Source organism: Alexandromys fortis, unplaced genomic scaffold, assembly GCF_014885135.2.
Source record: "Alexandromys fortis isolate MF-2015 unplaced genomic scaffold, M_Fortis_MF-2015_v1.1 scaffold_14, whole genome shotgun sequence".
NCBI classification, from domain to species: Eukaryota; Metazoa; Chordata; class Mammalia; order Rodentia; family Cricetidae; genus Alexandromys; species Alexandromys fortis.
Window position 1 is genome coordinate 20,098,699 of NW_026067910.1, and position 18,804 is coordinate 20,117,502.

The following is an 18,804-nucleotide window of genomic DNA, read 5'->3' on the forward strand; positions in this document are numbered from 1 at the left end:
CTTAATATGTCCTCTTACGGGAAACCATCCATAGCGACAGCGATAGCCGCTGGGTAAAGCACGTGTGCGCGCCAGCAAAGACCGCAGATGGCAGGTGGTGAGGGAGTGGGAGCACACACGTTATCTCATAGCGACTCACCACGTTCTGTGGTTTCTGTGGTTCTGCTTTGTTTTGAAGCAGGGTCTCACTACGGAGATGGGGCTGGCCTTGAACTTGCAGTGATCCTCCTGCCTCTGCCTCGTGTGCTGGAATTGCTTAAAATGTTTTCTTTCCTGGGCAGGGGTGGTGCACACTTTTGATCTCAGCATTGGGGAGACAGAGGTAGGTGGATCACCGAGGTTTTAAGGCCAGTCTGGTCTGCATAGACAGATCCTATCTTTTTGTTGTTGTTATGTTTTCTTTAGTGTTACACTGTTTTTCTAATAAATGACAACTATTAAAAACAATATCAAGGGGCTGGAGAGATGGTTCAGAGGTTAAGGGACTTGACTGCTCTTCCAGAGGTCCTGAGTTCAATTCGTTGTGAATACAATGATCTATAATGAGATCTGGTGCCTTTTTCTGGGATGCATGGAGGCATAGACTGTACATGATAGATAGATAGATAGATAGATAGATAGATAGATAGATAGATAGATAGATAGCAGAGAGTTCAAGTTTCTGGTTTGGCCCACAGGAAGCACAGATATGGAGACTTTATCCTACTAACAAACTGAGGACCGGGGCTCTCCCAGCTGTACATTAGCATACAGACAAACACAGAGAACCGCACTTGGAGGGCAGAGGCCTGGGAGCAAGCAGAAAGCTCCTTGGCCCCCAGAACCTGGCAGGAAGCCTAACTGGTAATTGAAAATTGCAAAAGGCATGGGTGAAGCTGAGGTGGACAGGCCCAGGGACCAGTCTGAGCATGCCTCTAGGAAGGCTAGCGATTTTCACAATGAAGATTAGAGAAAAGCACTCGTCCCACTTCTGGGAGGGTCAGGGGAAGTCACAAACTGCTACCTCTAGCCCTCTCCAGCTGCCGCGCGTGGGAGAGGGAAATCTCCCCATTAGCTCCTTCTGGCCTTTCTACCTCACCTTGTGGGAGAGCCCTGAGTCCAAGGTCAAAAGTACAAGGGTACAGACAGTCCACGACGTACCTGCAAACTCCAGGGCACCTCTCTTGGTACTGTGACAGCAAGACAGTGCAGAGGCTCCTCCATCTTATATTACTGCCGCGGCCATTTTAGATGGAATTGGAATTTGATCTTTTGTTGGTAAGCTCTGTGGAAAATTACCCAACTCTGTTCTAGGAACCCAAGGTCAAGGTGTCCCGCTGATTCAGGTAAGCTTCTGCTAAGTGGCCTGCCTAGGGAAACCTCCAGCTGCAGCTGGCCACTTATCTTATCTTGAGTCACACTCCTCTCAGGCACAAAACCACCCACGGCAACTGCCAAGACAGAGTCACCACGGTATGGCTTTAGCCTTTAAAAACCCCTTACTCTAATTACGGGGCACTCACTTGGGTCCTGAATCCCTGAGTATAGGTCCAGCCTGCTGGAATGACTTTCAGCTGGTGAGTGGTGTTCTCTGGTGGGCTCTCCACACCACCACCTCTTTACTAAAGGCCTGGTTCCTGCAGCTGCTCGGTCACCAGAGCATGGTGTCATTCTCTCAACAACAACTTTTTTCTTTAAAGATTTATTTATTTATTTACTTACTTACTTAATTATTTATTATGTATAGTGTTCTGCCTGCATATAGGCCCACACGCCAGAAGAGGGCGCCAGATCTCATTCTAGATGGTCGTGAGCCACCATATCGTCGCTGGGAATTGAACTCAGGACCTCTGGAAGAGCAGCCAGTGCTCTTAACCCCTGAATCATCTCTCCAACCTTCTCAACAAAAATTTACAAGGATACTAAAACGTCAAAACCAAAGTTTGAAAAGGCAGTACACATACCAAAATAGCACTTATAAATAACTATGACAACTATGCTAAGGGCTCAGCTGGGTGGGGGGAACATGGTGGAAGAACGGATGGGTTCTTCCAGGTACAACATACAAAAACACTAACAGAAATGAAGAATCCTTAGCTGCTCCTTAGTAGAATAGACGTGGCTGAGAAGATAATCTCTTTACCTTCCTCTGCTAATAGAAACTTCAAATAAAAGGACTCAGGAAGCCAGGAAGGGGGGGGGCTGTCTGGGGCAGGCACCACAATACAGCAAAACTGTCTTTCAAATGGACGAACGACAGCCACAAAAAACTTAAGAAAGAAAGCAGGGACACACACTATGGGACGATTACAAGGTTGTGAACACGCGAGTAGAAAACCTGCACAAGGAGAAGGAGGGAGGAGTGCAGGATTCAGGGCTATGGCTGGAAATTCCTAGATGACTACCAGACTGAAGCCACAGGTCAGTGCAACTTAGGGCACACAGCAGGTGCTTCCAGGCGAAGCCGGAGGTTAGCGTTTCCTCTGCATGTCAGAAGGGCCAGGGTAAGTAGGGCAGAACTACATGCCAAGGGGGGAAGGGGAACACTGGCAATCAAGAAGGAACAGAGGGAATCTCGCAAGGATGGAGAAACACAAAGCTGCTGCCGCCGCGAAAAAACAGTGAGCCTCAGCTCCAGCCCTGGCACCCTAGGGAGGAAGGCGCACAAGGCAAGCCTGGCAGCTCTGGTGTCCCAGATGGCAATCCTAGCCACAGAATTCCTCTCTTCCCCAGCATTAAATCTAGGGCAAGCATTTGCCTGGTACAACAGGCCAGCATTGGAGAAGTCCCTGGCAGTGTTTCTCAGAGACTCAGAACACTGGAGCCAGGTACCAGGTTGAGGGCTCCAGTGCTGGGAACAGCCACAGTAGGGGCCTGGTGACGTCCACTGCAGAGTCTGGGTGGGAAATGGCAATGGGGGCCAGTCAGGGCGCAATGGTCTGAAGGAGAAATACACCCCCTTGGTTCAAGTAAACTTGGTTCCCTGCTGGTGTTGCTGTTTGGAGGTGGTGCGGCCTTGAAGGAACTGTCAGTGAGGGATGGAGCTTCGAGAGTTCATGGTCTAGCACTGTTTGCTGTCTTGGCTTCGTCTTTGTGGCTGAAGACTGATTCGCTCAGCTTCCTGCTCCAGATGCCTGCTCCATGCTGTCTCCGCTAGTGTGCACTATAGCTCTTTAGAGCTGCAGGCCCAAATCAACTCTTCTATATTTGTATCACAGCCACAGAACAGTAACTACTGCGTAGCTGGAAAAGGAGGGTTGAATGTCTAACAGCCCATGCAGTGGTCGGTGGCCCTGCTTCTGGTGACAAGTGAGCCCTGTCCTGTGCCAATCAGCAGAGACTGCAGGCCCGATCTCGGTCTCATGGCTGGGAAACTGCTCAGCGTAAGGAGCACCTCATTCACAGCCGTGTGTGCCTGGAGCCGGGCGAGCTCAGCTCTGAGCCCAGGTCTGCAGGACTGCTGGACTTCGATAGCCTCCTCCTTCCTGGAGGGTGAAGGACTATCTATAACCACTGTGTCTGTGTCCAAAAGAGGGCTGCAAATACCAGGGACAGAGCAAATCCTAATGTAAACTACGAGCTTTGCTGGATGATGATGGGCCAACGCACATTTATCACCTGTACCAAATGTACCCCCCTCTGGTCCAGGATGTTGATAATGATGCAGGCTGTGTAAGAATCAGGGCGATGGGTACAGGCTAACTGTAATTTCTGTTCAATTTTACTATGAACCTAAAGATTTTCTTAAAAATAAAGTCTTTTAAATAAAAAACAAGTTAGAAGCCAGAATGGGAAGGTAGGATTGGAACATTTCCCAAGCCTGGTGTCTAAGATGTTTAGGTTTTTTTAAAAAATATTTATTTATTTATTTATTTTGTATACAATATTCTGTCTGTGTGTATGCCCGCAGGCCAGAAGAGGGCACCAGACCCCATTACAGATGGTTGTGAGCCACCATGTGGTTGCTGGGAATTGAACTCAGGACCTTTGGAAGAGCAGGCAATGCTCTTAACCTCTGAGCCATCTCTCCAGCCCCAAGACATTTAGTTTTTAATTGTTAGAGACAGTCTAAGAAAAAAAAAAATCTCAGGGTTGTGGTGAGATCTGTGCATCTAGCTAAGAAGACTTGAAGAATTATTCCCTCACCGAAAAGACGGAGGGCTGGAGAGATGGCTCAGCAGTTAAGAGCACTGGCAGGTCTTCCAGAGGTCCTAAGTTCAATTCCCAGCACCCATGTGGTGGCTCACAGCCATACATAATGTATTCTGATGCCCTCTTCTGGCGTGCAGGTGTACATGCAGATAAAACACCATGTACATACAAGAAATAAATCTTAAAAAACGAAGACAGATGGAAAAAAACACACACACCTGCCTGCCTGGAAAAGTAACTGCTGGACCTGGAACCGTATATCTCATCTTCAGCTTTGTCCTAAGTAGGAAAATAAAAAGCCACCAGCAATCCCCCCACTATCTCCAGAAAAGGGATGAGTATTCCCCAGTATGATCCCTGAGAATCAATCCATTTCTGACCCCAAGGATCCTTCAAGTGAAAAGAGACAACGAGGGAGGAGCAGGACCAGAATGCCCTGGTTATTGCTTTCCTGAAGAAGACAGCGGACACCCTGGGAACTGACAGACCAGTGCTGTCACCGGTGAGAAGCAGAGAGAACTTGTTTGGCTATATGACCCTAAAGACAGCTTGACCCTGGGATGCTGAACACATGGAAACAAAGGCGGCTAATGAGACAGACCAACACTTAGTCAGCTTGCCTATAACCCCTTTACCTGGAGTAAGCAGGGTGGCGAGGAAGTACCGTGGAGGGATAAGTGCTCATGGTCTCCATCATCACGGGACTCTCCTGTGTCTGGGTATTGTCTTCAGTCTCTAGGCAGCTTACCCATCTGCCATAGCATCTGTGGACACTACACTTTAGAGAAGTGATAACCAAAGCTTTTGTTTACAGTGAGTTGGGAATTCAAATTCTGACAACACACACAACCCAGGCCACAAGATAAAGGTGCTGACGCACAAAATTCCGAAGATGTTCACATTCCTGAGACGCCTGGAAATGTCAGTCCATGCCCCCTCTATAGGAACTCCTGACCCAGACCACACAGGACATTCCAATGAGAGTCAACAAAATGTTCAACATCACAAAACAAAGAAATTATTACCCAAGGGAATCCAAAGAACACAGCAAAATGAGACCCCTAGCGAACTCAGAAGATTGTAACCCAAGTGAAAAATGGCAAAGGCATTGATGATGACTGCCAGAGCCCAGTGGGCTCTAAAGTGGATCAAAGAGCGAGGGATTGCTAAATAGAGTCAGATGGAGAGGTTTGTAAGGGATGAATGAGGATTAGAGCTGGCACACAGCGTGAAGGGCTGGAGAGATGCTCAGTGCTTAAGAGCACTTGCTGCTTTTAAAAAGGACCTGCGTTTGGTACCCAGCACTCACATGGCTGCTAACAACCATCTGTAATTCCAGCTACAGAGGGTCTGATGCCCCCTTCTCAGCTCCTTGGGCACTGCACGCATGGGGTGCGCGGACAAATATTTAGGCAAACACCTAGATACATAAAATTCAAATTAAAAAAATCTTTAAATTAAAAAAAAATATACAGCACAGAAATGGCAGAAACAAAGAAAGTAGGGTAGAGACAGGGAAACCACATATGATGTCCCACAATATCCCTACAAAGTAATTATAGGAAAGCCTCATGTCCGATAACGAAACACAGAAATAATAAATTCAGGATAAAAAAGAACCCTACAGCAAGGCACAGTCTTATGCAATCGTGGGTCTCGGAAGCAAACGTGGGAAAGCATGACCTTTAAAGATACAGGTCTTTGGGATCATCCTGATGTCTCAGTGGAGAAAGCTGTGGCGGCCTGAGTTCACGCCACAGATCCCAGATGAAGGTGGAAGAGAACCAACCTTAAGGAGACCTCCATACACCCACCTGGCATGCGCTCCCCCGCCCACACCATAATTTTAATTTGAAAAAGCTGGTACAGTGATTTTTTTATGGTGAGCTGAACAATAGTAGACTTTTCAATATCAGAGAAAGAAATAAGATATCTTCAAAGTGCAGAGAAAAGGTTATTATCACACAGCCTTGTTTACCTCCCACATAAACTCCTACAAATAAACCCAAACTGCGCTGGAGAATTCACTTGTTCTGAACCGAGTAAACAAAAAGCCAAAGATAGTTTGAAAACACTATAAGAAAAGAAATTGAAGATTACTCACCAGAAAATTACCACAAGTAGTAAAAATTGTTACTAAACACTCTGTTATGAATGAAAACAAAGCAACAATTGCTTATTATATATTTAAAAACCAGCACAAAATAGACAAGAGAAGGAAGCATTTAAAAGAGGAGGAAGAAGGAGGGAAGGAAGACAGAGAGGAAGAGGACAAAATGAAATGAAAAAGAAGTAGGGAGGAAAATAAGGCTAGAGAAACAGCCCTGTGGATAAAGTGGCTGTGTGCAAGCATGAGGGCCTGGGTTTGGATCTCAGCGCCATGTAAGAGGCAAGGATGTCCATGTCCATCATCTGTAAGGCCGGTTCCAGGGCCTTCCTGTCCAGCCAGTCCAGCTGCATCTGCAAGTTCCAGGCTCAGCAAGAGATTCTAGACAGCAATTGAGGAAGACACCTTACACTCCTAACGTCTACCTCTGGCCTCCACTTGTGCCCTCAACAGCCTGTGCTCCAACCCCCTCCCCCGCCAACACACACACAGTTATGGCAAACAAAGGAACCTGACGATGGTGTAAATGAAGTAAACAATAGAAATGTTTAAGAATTAGAAAAGCGACGTGAACGGGAATAAAGACCTAAAAGGGAGTCTAGAGAAAATGAACAGTGAGGATGACAGCTGGATGAGATCGAAAGACAGGGTAATAGGAGGAAACAAAGTAACTTGTGTGGTGGGCACAACCACAGGGACGTCACTGTATAACCAAGTCATTCCTTCTGTGTTGGCGGCTCTGGAGTCACTGAACCACAGATGCTAGGCTAAAGGACAGTCTCTAGGGCAAGAAGACAATAGCAGGCAGTGAAGTAGCGTGTCGTAATCCATGTGGTGGAAAGGCCAATACAGTACACATACAGTTTTGTTATTTCGCACTGAAAAAAAAAAACCCAAAGGGCAAAGGGCAAGACACAGAATCAGTCCCAGTCCTGGCACCCGAAATGGTGTTTACACCGTTATGGAAGAGGCAAGCCGGGTTCCCACTTGGCACACAGAGATATAAAAACCTGGGAGGTCTTCACTAGCCACTGAGTCTTCAACTCCAAAATACTATCTGGAAGTAGCTGTGAGGTTCTGTTACCTTCACCACCTCCCAAAGTCTCTTCAAAACAATGGCAATTTAGCATTGTGCAGTTCCTGGGTGTCCTTTCTATTTCAGTTTACTAGGCGTGGGACTATGCTTCAACGCACACTCCACCTGCCTATGGAAGTATGTGACTCTCTCTCCCACCTGCCTATGGAAGTGTGTGACTCTCCCTCCTGCCTATGGCAGTGTGTGACTCTCAGCAGGACATTTGCATCACATTCCCCCAACGTGCTGAATCCTTAGGAGGAAACCACCACCCTACAGCAGCCATTCACTGCTGCATCCCTCAATACCTTCGTTAATAAAGCTGTTAGTTTACTCACCAAGATGTAGAGAATGGGCGTGGTTTTTTTTTGTTTGTTTGTTTGGTTGGTTTTTTTTTTTGATCTTCGAGACAGGGTTTCTCTGTAGCTTTTTTGGTTCCTGTCCTGGAACTAGCTCTTGTAGACCAGGCTGGCCTCGAACTCACAGAGATCCACCTGCCTCTGCCTCCGAGTGCTGGGATTAAAGGCGTGCGCCACCACCGCCCGGCTTGGGAGTGCTCTTCTTAATAATACTTTAGCTGCTAAGATTTCGTTAATTTCCCAAGAAATCAATTCAAGTTACCTTCAAGAATTAACAAAACTCATGTTCCCTTTCTTTACATAGTCTTCTTAAAATTCTGTTCACTACTTTCTAATTAATTATGTGATGGAATGTTAGCATCTCTCCAAATCTTGAAACTTGAATTTTGAGAATGCATTGAATTTCTGTGTTAATAGAAAAGGTCCCAACTATGTTTCTAGTGAGTCTTCTGTAGAATACCATTTCCCACAGAACTGTGACCACTTGCACAACTTTGCATAGAACTACAGTCTTGTTCTTCATTTTAACTGTTTGGATAAGAATGGGCTATATATTTTTCTCCAGTCCCCTTCCACCCTTCTCCCTTGATGTGGGATTCCCCTCTGTATAGTGCGAATATGTTTTATTGCTATTGGTTAATAAAGAAGCTGCTTTTAGCCAATAGCTTAACAGAGTGAAGCCAGATGGAAAATTCAAACAGATGTAGAGAGAGGGTAGGTGGAGTAGAAGAGACACCATGTAGTTGCCAAAGGAGACAGATGCCGTAGAACCTTACTGGCAAACCATGAGTCTCATGGCAATACATAGATTAATAGAAATAGGTTAATTTAAGATGTAAGGGTTAGTTAATAAGAAGCCTAAGCTATTGGCCAAGAAGTGTAATAATTAATATAGTTTCTGTGTGATTATTTCAGGTCTGAGTGGCCTGGAAATGAACGAGCAATCTCTATCTACAAAATGGTGTCCACCAAATGGGACACGGATCTACATAAGACCTAAAAAAAGCTGAGAGAGAGAGAGAGAGAGAGAGAGAGAGAGAGAGAGAGAGAGAGAGAGAGAGAGAGAGAGAGAGAGCTTCTAGACCCACAAAAATGGGAGCCAAGCACAGATTCTTAGTAACCACATTTTTTTTTCCAGATAGGCTCTGTTTATTGGTAGCAAGCAAAGAGGTGTAGCTCCTCTAAGAGAAGGCTTCCTGATTCAGCACTAGCAGTAAAAACTTCACAGCCTCTTTTAAAAAGGGGGAAGCCCCCTCACTCTTGCTAGTAGCACGAACTCTGGTTCTTTCAGGAGGTCCTGCACTTAAATGGGGTTTGTGAGCAGTGTGCTACAATCTGCTAATGGCAACATAGACCTGCTGCTGGCAACATAGACCCGCTGCATAGTCCCTGGAGCTGGGACACTGAGCATGGCTCACAGGGGCAGTGAGCATTACTTCCACCATGTTGACCTGGGCAGAGCACACAGGCAGGGCCATAGAATTGGTCCTAGCCATGCCTGCTTAGCTTTTTTTTTTTTTTTAAAAAAAAAAAGGTGATCCTATAAGAAAACAATTACAGATTTGCAATAAAGACAGATTCAGACAAAAATAAACCTCTGAAAAGGTCACAGTGTTGGAGAAATGTATGTAGGCTTGGGATAGAGAAGAAAAAGAGTATAGAGAGTTATAAAAAGAAATGTTTAAAAAATAAAACAAAGTCTTTTAAGAGACAGTAAAAGTAATATAAATGAGTACCAACAGTCATAGATTAAAGGAGTAAAGAAAAATAAGCCACGTGATGATGGAAAATACACAGAGAGTCTGGATTATGCATATTATTGTGTTTTCTTTAAAAATTTTTGTTTGTTTGTTTGTTTTTCAAGACAGGGTTTCTCTGCGGCCTTGGAGCCTGTCCTTTCTTTAAAATTTTTGACTGTGAATGAGCTAAGTACAGAGAGACATTTCATTGTACAGACTGCTAAGCTAAACCAACATATATTTTAAAGGTATCTTGACTTCAAATTTGAGTTAGCTAGTAACAACCCTAAGCTACTGGCCAAACATTTATAATTAATATTAAGCCTCTGCATGATTACTTAGGAGCGGCTTGTAGGATAGAAACTTCCGCCTACGTAGGATATAGAAGAATTTTTTTCCCCATGAGGTCGGACTCAAGAGGTTTCACTAAGACTCGGATTCTTCTCTTTCCGTCTGCCTTTGCATGTGTCTTCCATCTGCAGGATTACCCTGTGGTGGCAAGATGACAGCTCCAAGTATAGGCACCACATGGTGGGGAAGCAGGAGGTACCTGCCAGTTCCACTGACTTTCCCCAAAGGTTGCCTAGCAACCTCTTCTAGCTATGAGGAAGGCTGGCTAATGGAAACTTCTTTACCACCTTAAATAAAAATTATGGCTTTTGTCAGACATGGAAAGCCAGTCATATCTGATTTTCAGATAGTTTCACATGTTAAACGTATCTTTATACTAAAACTTTTTCCACTGAGAATCTAAAGCTAAAATTTAATTATGTGTCTAGATGTCTAGGTTTTGTTTTTGTTTTATTAAGTCAGACAACCTTATTCATAAATGTTCATGTAATTAAAACACTTTTAGAACCACCATGTCTCTTTCTTTCTCTCTTTTTTCTTTTTTAAAAAACAGTTTTGTTGGGCTGGAGAGATGGCTCAGCGGTTAAGAGCATTGCTTGCTATTCCAAAGGTCCTGAGTTCAATTCCCAGCAACCACATGGTGGCTCACAACCATCTGTAATGAGGTCTGGTGCCCTCTTCTGGCCTGCAGGCATATATTGTATACATAATAAATTAAAAAAAAAACAGTTTTGTTGGGCCTGGAGAGAGGGCTCAGTGGTTAAGAGCACTGACTGCTCTTCCAGAGGACCTGGGTTCAATTCCCAGCACCCACGTGGCAGCTCATGGCTGTCTGTAACCCCAGTGGCAAGAAATATGACACTCTCTCTCACACACATGCAGGGAAAATGCCAATACACATAAAATAAAAAGAAAAAAATTATTAAAACAGCTTTGTCACCCACTAAACATTAATTTACTGTTGCCCATTTGGAAAAAAAATAGACTTTTTAAGTGTCTTTTAGTCTGTAGGCGCTTCTTTCCTCTTTATCTCCTTAAAACTAATAGAGAAGATGCTGTCAGGAGGTGCCCTGGTCTGCAATCTGCCGGCCATGCGTGTTACCTCATATCTTCAGCACTCACGTGAATGTGGGGAGCACTGGTGTATGCTGTAATCTAACACTGGGGGAAACGGTGGACTCCTGGAGCTCACTGGTCAGCCAGTCTAGCTGAACTGATGAGCTCAGGTTCAGGGAGACCATGTCTGAAAATTAAGTTAAAGAGCAACTGAAAAAGACATCCGACATCTGCCTCAACATGTACCTGCACATGCCACTCAAATATGTACATACAACACACACACACACACACACACACACACACACACAGAATAAGGCAGAAGCCAGATGTGGTGGCTCAGATCTGTAATCCCAGCACCTGGGAGCCTGAAGCAGGAGGATTGTGAGTTCAAGGCCACACTGGGCTGTATAACTAGTTCTAGGTCAACCTCAGTACATAGAGAAACCTCGTCTTAACAAAACGAGCCTGGTAGTGGTGGCTCACACCTTTGATCCCAGCACTTGGGAGGCTAAGGCAGGCAGATCTCAGTGAGTTCGGGGTCAGCCTGGTCTATAAAGTGAGTTCCAAGACAACCAGGACCGTCCCACAGAGAAACCCTGTCTCGAAAAACCAAACCAAACTTAAAACTCTGAAGACACTATCAAAAGAGACAAAATAGTATCATATAGGTGTTAGAAGAGGAAGTGAATAGAAAGTTTTATTCAATATATATATGATGGAAATAGAACAAATATATGTATATATGTGTGTATGTATGTATATGTGTGTTTATATATGTATGTATGTATGTGTGTGTGTGTGTGTGTGTGTGTGTGTATAAAATGACTTGAATTAAGAAATGTACCCCATAGGCTCATGTATTCGCCCACTTGGGCCTTGCTGTTGGCACTGTTAGGAGAGGTTATGGTACCATTAGGAGGTGGAATCTTTCCAGATAAAGTATGTCACTGGGGGTCACTTTAAGAGTTTACAGCCTCATTCTGCTTCTTGCACATGGGAATCAATCTCTCTCTCTCTCACCTCACCCCCTTCCTATGTAAATGAAAATATGACCAACCCGTTTCCTGTTCCTGCCACCCCGCCATGCCTTCCGTGTATTGATAAGCGCTATCCCTCTGGATCTGTAACCAAAATACACTCTTTCTTTCTGAAGTTGCTTTGCTCATGGTATTTTACCACAGCAAGAGAAAAGCAATGCATACATGAAGCTTGATATGTGTCTAAAGCGACAGAACATGATACTGGAATCAGAATGAACTGTTACAAATGGTGCTCAAACAACTGACTATTATGGCAACTTGACTATTACAAAACCCAATCAATTAGTTCCCTCTCTATTTCCTCATAGTGTAATTTAGCTCAGAGTCAAGTCCAAGTTTAGCCAAGTAACTTGTGTCAAATGGGACATTACCAAATGTGCAAAGGCTTACACAATGGGTCTTGTCCCATTCTACAGCTATGAAGAAAGCAGGTGTCTAGTGAGATGTGTTTCAGTGGCCAGGTGCCAGACAGACAACCCTGTCTGTCAACTGCCAGTATAATCTAGTGATAGGCAAATGATCAGACTCATGAATGAGCCCAGCTGAACCTGGGTTCACAGATAGGTAGGTTTTTTTTTTTAAACCACCAAATTTTGGGTGGATAGATATCCAAGCAAACCTAATTCATAAAGGTATTGTGTAGAAACAAGTGCAGGTTCCACACACCTCTGCCCCTTGTGTGTGTGTATTTCCTGGTTGTTGGGAGCCAGGCCAACCCAAGGTTTTCTCAGAGGCGCTGAGGAAATAACAAAGAGAACACTAGTTCTATGTATTTGCCCAGGGGCAGACTTGGCAATATCTGGTCTGGGGTTGGGTTGAGGGCTTGGAAGGTGTTAAGGTTTTGGTTCCTGGGAACCTGGCTTTTCCCCTGAAGAGACTGGGGTTATCAGTCCCAAAGCTGCCATGTGCTCTGTCTACACACTTGAGATTCCTGTGTTCCCTTTGTACATCATTGCTTGGTTAGCTTTCTGCCGACACCATCTCATTGTATGATAGCTGTCTGTTGACTCTGCCCACTTTCCCCTGTAAAATCTATATAAGATGCTATACTTACTTGGCATAAACCATCAGCTTAATTGAGATCTCCTGGTCCTAGAGTTTCTGGGTGCTTTGCTGTTATTTTTTATTTTCTGTTCCCTCATCCCTGGGTCTCCCCCCTCAGGATCCTGCCACTGAAGAATGACTTGCTGGACCAGGTCACCTACACCAGGTACACTAGAGACTTAATGAGCTTGGCATAGTGGTATACATCGGTGATCCCAGCACTTGAGAAGCTGAGGCAGAAGAATACCAAATTCAAAGCTAGCTTAGACTACCTAGTGAGTCCAAACAAGGTCAGAAAATCAAATAAGATTGATTGGGGAAATGGGAGGTGGCGGTGGGGAAGAGACAGAAATCTTTAATAAATAAATAAAAAAAATACAAAAAAAAGAAAATCAAATAAATACAAAAGATAAAACAAACTTTTTGACACAGAAAAAGGGTTAAAAGTTTCAAATTAGGGACCACTTATAAAATGAGATACAAGAAATAAAACATAAAGGAAAACAATTATCACAGATAATTAGAAAATTCAACATTTCAAAGGGAACTACAGGCAGATCTCTAGTTTAAGACTAGTGTGGCTCAAGTAGGGAAATTTTTTCTCAAAAAGAAAAAAAGCAACTATAAACAAAGAAAAGACAAATATGTTGCATTCAGGACATATAAAAGATATCTATGAATCAATAAGAAAAAGATGAATAATCTAGTAAAGAAAAGGGCAAAACTTTACTTCATTCATAATCACAGTATTGGAAATGAGAAGTTATTTTATGTCAATCAAGTTGGCAAAAATTATAATTTTATTTTAATGTTTCACTAGCATATGTTAAATATGCATAATGACAGGTTTTATTATGAAATTTCACCTATGTACATGATGCATTTCTTTTTTTAAAGTATTAAATTTAACTGTAAATTTGAAATATTTTAAATTTATTTAAGCATAATTAATTTGCCACTGTCTTTCCCAAAAGTTTCACAATGCTATTATAATCACTGACAGCAACAGTACTTTTTGTTGTTGTTGTTGTTGTTGTTGTTGTTTTTATTGTTTTGTTTTGAGAGAGGGTTTCTCTGTGTACCCTTGCAGTCCTTAAACTCACTCTGTAGACCAGGCTGGCCCCGAACCCACAGAGACTCACCCGTCTCTTTCTCCCAAATGCTGAGACCAAAGGCATGAACCACCATAGTTACTTGAATTGTGTGTGTGTGTGTGTGTGTGTGTGTGTGTGTGTGTGTGTGTGTAACAAAAGAATGATATGAAGCCAGGCAATTGTAACATACACCTTTAATCCCAGCACTTGGGAGGCAGAGGCAGGAGAATCCCCAAGCTCAAGGCCAGCCTGTTCCACAGAGTGAAATCCAGGACAGCCAGGCCTACATAGAGAAACCCTGTCTTGACAAAACAAAACAAAAATAATAAAATAAACATTTCTCAGTTCTGCAGTATTGATACTTTGGACTTAACCACACTTGCCTAGACTCACAAAAATCTAACCGTATCTGCCTTCCTAGTGCTGGAATTAAAGGCAAAGGCCACCAGGCCTATCTGGACCAGATGTCTGTAGGTTATTATTATGTTTATTATTATAAACATTAAGTTCAAAGTAATGACTCCCTCTATGGGATGGGAAAGGAGATGCGGTCAGGCCGGGACACAGGAGGCCGGCCCACTGTGTGGCTTTCCTGAGCTAGAAGCTGGCTTGTAAGCTTTGTAGTATCTTCTGATCCTTTCATGGGTCTGAAAGATGCCATAAATATTAACTATAAGAAAACAATGAGTTGCTGATAAGCCCCAAGAAAGGGCTCAAAGGTTATGATGAAGAAACCAGTTTATGGTATTAAGTCGTCCCTTATGAAAATGTCCTTAGTTCAACCCTGGGGACTTTGCAGTTCTGTTCCAAGGAGAAACACTACATGCTGAGCCATTATGCCTTCATAGCACACATATCATTGCGGTGGTTATTGCTAATGTGAAACTCTTTCAAATTTACTTTAAAAAGAAAAGGAGAACAAAACAAACCCAGAATGGACAAAGCACGAGAACCACATTCTTTCTGTTTTCTTTCCATAGTTCTCCCGGCTTCAGTGCTAGGTCATGGCTGCATTAAACTGGTAGGCAAAGTTCAGGCCGGAGGCAGGAATCCAGCTTTCTCTAGGTCAGAGGATACCAGGGGAAAGTGCTTAGTGCCTTTCAACAAAACGGGGACCAGGAGCTTTTATTATTGAGTTATTACTAAGCTGTCCCTGACGGCTCCAGCGTCTAAAGTTGTCTCCCATGGGCAGTTTTGCTTCAAGCTTGTCTCTAAGCTTTGCTACTATAAAGGTGATAAATTTAATGAGAAGCGAACAGAATCAACTTAGCCCGTTACACCCGAGCAACCATTTTACCCCTTATTTGATGCCTGTTCTGTCTCTGTTGATGTTTTCTACAGCGCATTTCCTGCAGTGTAGCTTAAGGGTTGTTTGTAAAAATAGTGCTCTATATAGATTTCCTTTTCATTTTTGTTCTTGGCTTTTTACTTGCAGGTGGCATAGCGGTGTGCTCTTAGCTACTCAGAAGACTGAGCCAAGAAGACCCAAAGTTCAAGGCCTACCTGGACAACTTAGTGAAACCCTGTATTAATGTAAAAACGTGAAAACAGGCCGGGCGGTGGTGGCTCACGCCTTTAATCCCAGAGGCAGAGCAGGTGGATCTCTGTGAGTTCAAGACCAGCCTGGTCTACAAGAGCTAGTGCCAGGACAGACACCAAAAGCTACAGAGAAACCTTGTCTTGAAAAAAACAAAAAAGGAGTAAAAACAGGGCTTAGTGGTACGAAGACCTCAGAGTAAGTCTGAACACTATTAACCCACCTACCCAGCTTCTTCTATTGCTTGACCACTGTCCTATATTCTCAGTCACGGGGGAATAGTTGGTTAAAAATTAAGCTCTCCGTTGTGTTAAGACAGCCACAGACTTGTGTAAGCAAGTGTCCACAAACCCTGTTAAGTTTGTACAAATACCTTGTTATCACAAATTGTACTACTAATTACAAAACGTTATCACAAGTAAACTCCCAGAATGTACCCAAATTGTCACCCAGAGCTTAACCTCAAATTGTAAAGATTCTTTTTCTTATATCACCCCAACCCTGCCCCCAACTTGCAGCTTTTGCTTCAAAAAGGACCAACTCCCCCTGCTCAGGGTCACAACGCGGATCCCCCTGCTTGTGGCCCGAACTAGTTAGAAGTTCCGGTACCCGCGGGGGTGGAGTAAAGCTGCTTCTGCTCTTTAACATCTGCGCGATTCCCAGGCCCAGCAGGTGTAGGAGCTGCCTAGCAAGCCCAAGGCCCTGGGTTCAATCCCCATACCAGAAAAGCAGAAGATATGGACTCAGTTTCCGTTTTGATGGTCAGCCACTTTGATTTTTTAGCCCTTCTATAATATGTCACAAATTTCCTAGTTATCATCGATCGTCAACCTGAAACAGCCTGGAGTCAACTGAGCAATGTGTCTGCATAAAGTAGCTGCCATTCTGCGGGCACATCTGTGAAGGACGAATCAAGATGGACATTAATCAAGGCAGGAGGGCCCAGCTCATAGGGCAGGTGGTGCAGGGCTATATGAAAAAGCTCAGTAAGCACCAGGCAGGGAGTAAGCCACAGAGTGAACCAGCGAGTAGGTTCCCCCATAGTCCCTGCCTTGAGTTCTGACCTGACAACCTTCTCTCAAAGATGGACTATGACTCCTTCTCCTCCCTGAATGTGCTTTTGGTCAGGTGTTTGTCACGACAACAAAATGAAGGTGGACTAACAAATAATCCTAATTCCTTCTTTGTTTGGTAACCAAGCACCACTTTTTGGTAAGGCATGACCTATTTGTCACAGGTTCAGCTAGGGTTGTCAGGATTCCTAGTGTTCGTATGAACCGACAGAGATAACATCACAAACTGGGGCCGTGGAATTACTGCCTGTAGAAGTTGCCTTCTTCTGAAAGTTAATCTTCCTGGGCATAATATTGCGACTTTCTTTTTAATCACTTATTTTTGGGTCAGGGACAGACACTCTAGCCCAGGCTGGCCTTCAGCTTGGGATCCTCCTGCCTTAGCCTCCTGAGTACAGGTATTGGAGGCATGCCTCACCTCACCTTACTACCTACAGATCTCACTGTTTCTCCCAGGTACCTAGATATTATCTTCACCCACTTGGAGGAAAGTTGCCAAGTCACTCTTCATAATCTCAAATCTAGATCATTAAAATAATCACTATTTAGATTCTGACAATTGGTTCTGCCCTTTGGGAAGTTTGTTACCAACACTGCCATTTCTTTTTATTATTATTGTTATTTTATTTCATGTGTACGGGTGTTTTGCCTGCATGCATGTTGTGTTCTATGTGTGTGCTTGGTGCCCTCAGAGGCCAGAAGAGGCCATCTGTTTCATTGGAACTGGAGTTATAGAGGGTTGTGAGACACCATGTGGGTGCTGAAAATCAAACTCAGGCCATGTGGAGTGTCGCCACTGCTCTTAACCACTGAGCAATCTCTCCAAACCTCTAGCCTTCTGTTTTTAAGAAAGTTAAAATTTAGAGCTGGTGATACAGCTCAGTGGTAGAGTGCTTGCCTGATACGCACAAGGTCCTAAGTTCAATCCCTAGCACATTTTTAAAAGATTTATGCTTTTAGCGGGGCAGTGGTGCCTTCAATCCCAGCACTTGGGAGGCAGAGACAGGTGGATCTCTGAGTTCGAGGCCAGCCTGGTCTACAAAGCAAGTTCCAGGAGAGTCAAAGCTATAGAGAAAACCTATCTAGAAAAAACAAACAAAACAAAAAGCTTATTCTTCCTTTGAGCAACAAGTAAACTTAAAAACAATGCCAAGGAGCTGGAGAGATGGCTCAGTGATTAAGATCACTGGCTGCTCTTTCACAGGACCTGGGTTCAATTCCCAGCACTCACATGGCAGCTCACAACTGTCTGTGATTCCAGTTCCAGGGGATCTGACACCTTCACACCAATGCACATAAAATAAAGTTAAATAAATTATTTTTAAAATGCCAGATTTTTTTCTTCCTCTTTATTTTTGTTTTGTCATTTCAGACAGGGATCTCTCTACATAGCCCTGATGTCCTGGAACACTCTAGGTAAAGTAGCTAGGCTCTCATTCACAGAAATCCATCTGTCTCTGCATCCCAAGTGCTGGGCTTTAAAGGCACACACCACCACGTCTGACTCAACCAGGGCAAAATTCAACAAATAAAATCTCAAACACACTGCCAACATGATTAATGTGTGCAATGATTAACATGTGCAATGCCTGCACAGAGTGCTTTGTGTAAATTACAGATCCTGGGGTTACTATGGTGCAGTGGGATGCAACAGGAGTGACTCTTGGCCTTCCAGTCAGTGTTCACATCGCTTCTGCTCAGTCACTACAGGCAACGAGGGAAGCATGAAATGCTGTACCGTGGACTGCAGATGAAGAACCAGCTCAATGGTTTTTCACTTGGCTAAATGGCAAAATATGGTCAATTGGAGATTAATTCTTCTATAAAAAAAAACCTTAATCTGAATTACAGTGATTTATTCTAATCAGAGAGTTAAGTGTGCACTTCATACAGAGTTCTGGTAGTGACTGTTTTGAGAAAGGAATCCATTGGCTGTATGGACAGCAGGCTTCGCCTTGAACCCGTAAGTCGAGAGCAACCAACATTATTAACTTAGTGATACTCCACAGGAACAAAAATAAATAAAAACCAGGCAGAGAGCACGGGCAGCTGCGGTGTGAAGGATGTTCTGGACAAGTTTATCTCTCAACAAACAAGCTGGGTGTCATCTATGATTAAAAAAAAAAAAGTAGACCTTTGAGCACAGACCTAAGTAACGTGCACATTCTGTGGCGTGCAAAACCACAGAGTTATGA

The 18,804-nt window shown here is 43.8% G+C and overlaps 1 protein-coding gene across 5 annotated transcripts in view; it reads right to left on the reverse strand.

Moving 5' to 3' along the window:
- Positions 1-18,804, reverse strand: part of Btd (biotinidase) — a 33,584-nt gene that overhangs the window by 14,306 nt on the left and 474 nt on the right. The window contains exon 1 of one of the 5 annotated variants that reach the window (XM_050138233.1): positions 1,141-1,326. The exons of 2 other annotated variants lie outside the window; for them this stretch is intronic. In XM_050138233.1, coding sequence (XP_049994190.1) covers positions 1,141-1,203 — 63 coding nt within the window. In that variant the 5' untranslated portion in view covers positions 1,204-1,326. Of the gene's footprint in view, positions 1-1,140; positions 1,327-18,804 lie in introns of those variants that run through there. 2 more of the 5 variants (XM_050138237.1, XM_050138235.1) reach the window with 2 other exon arrangements.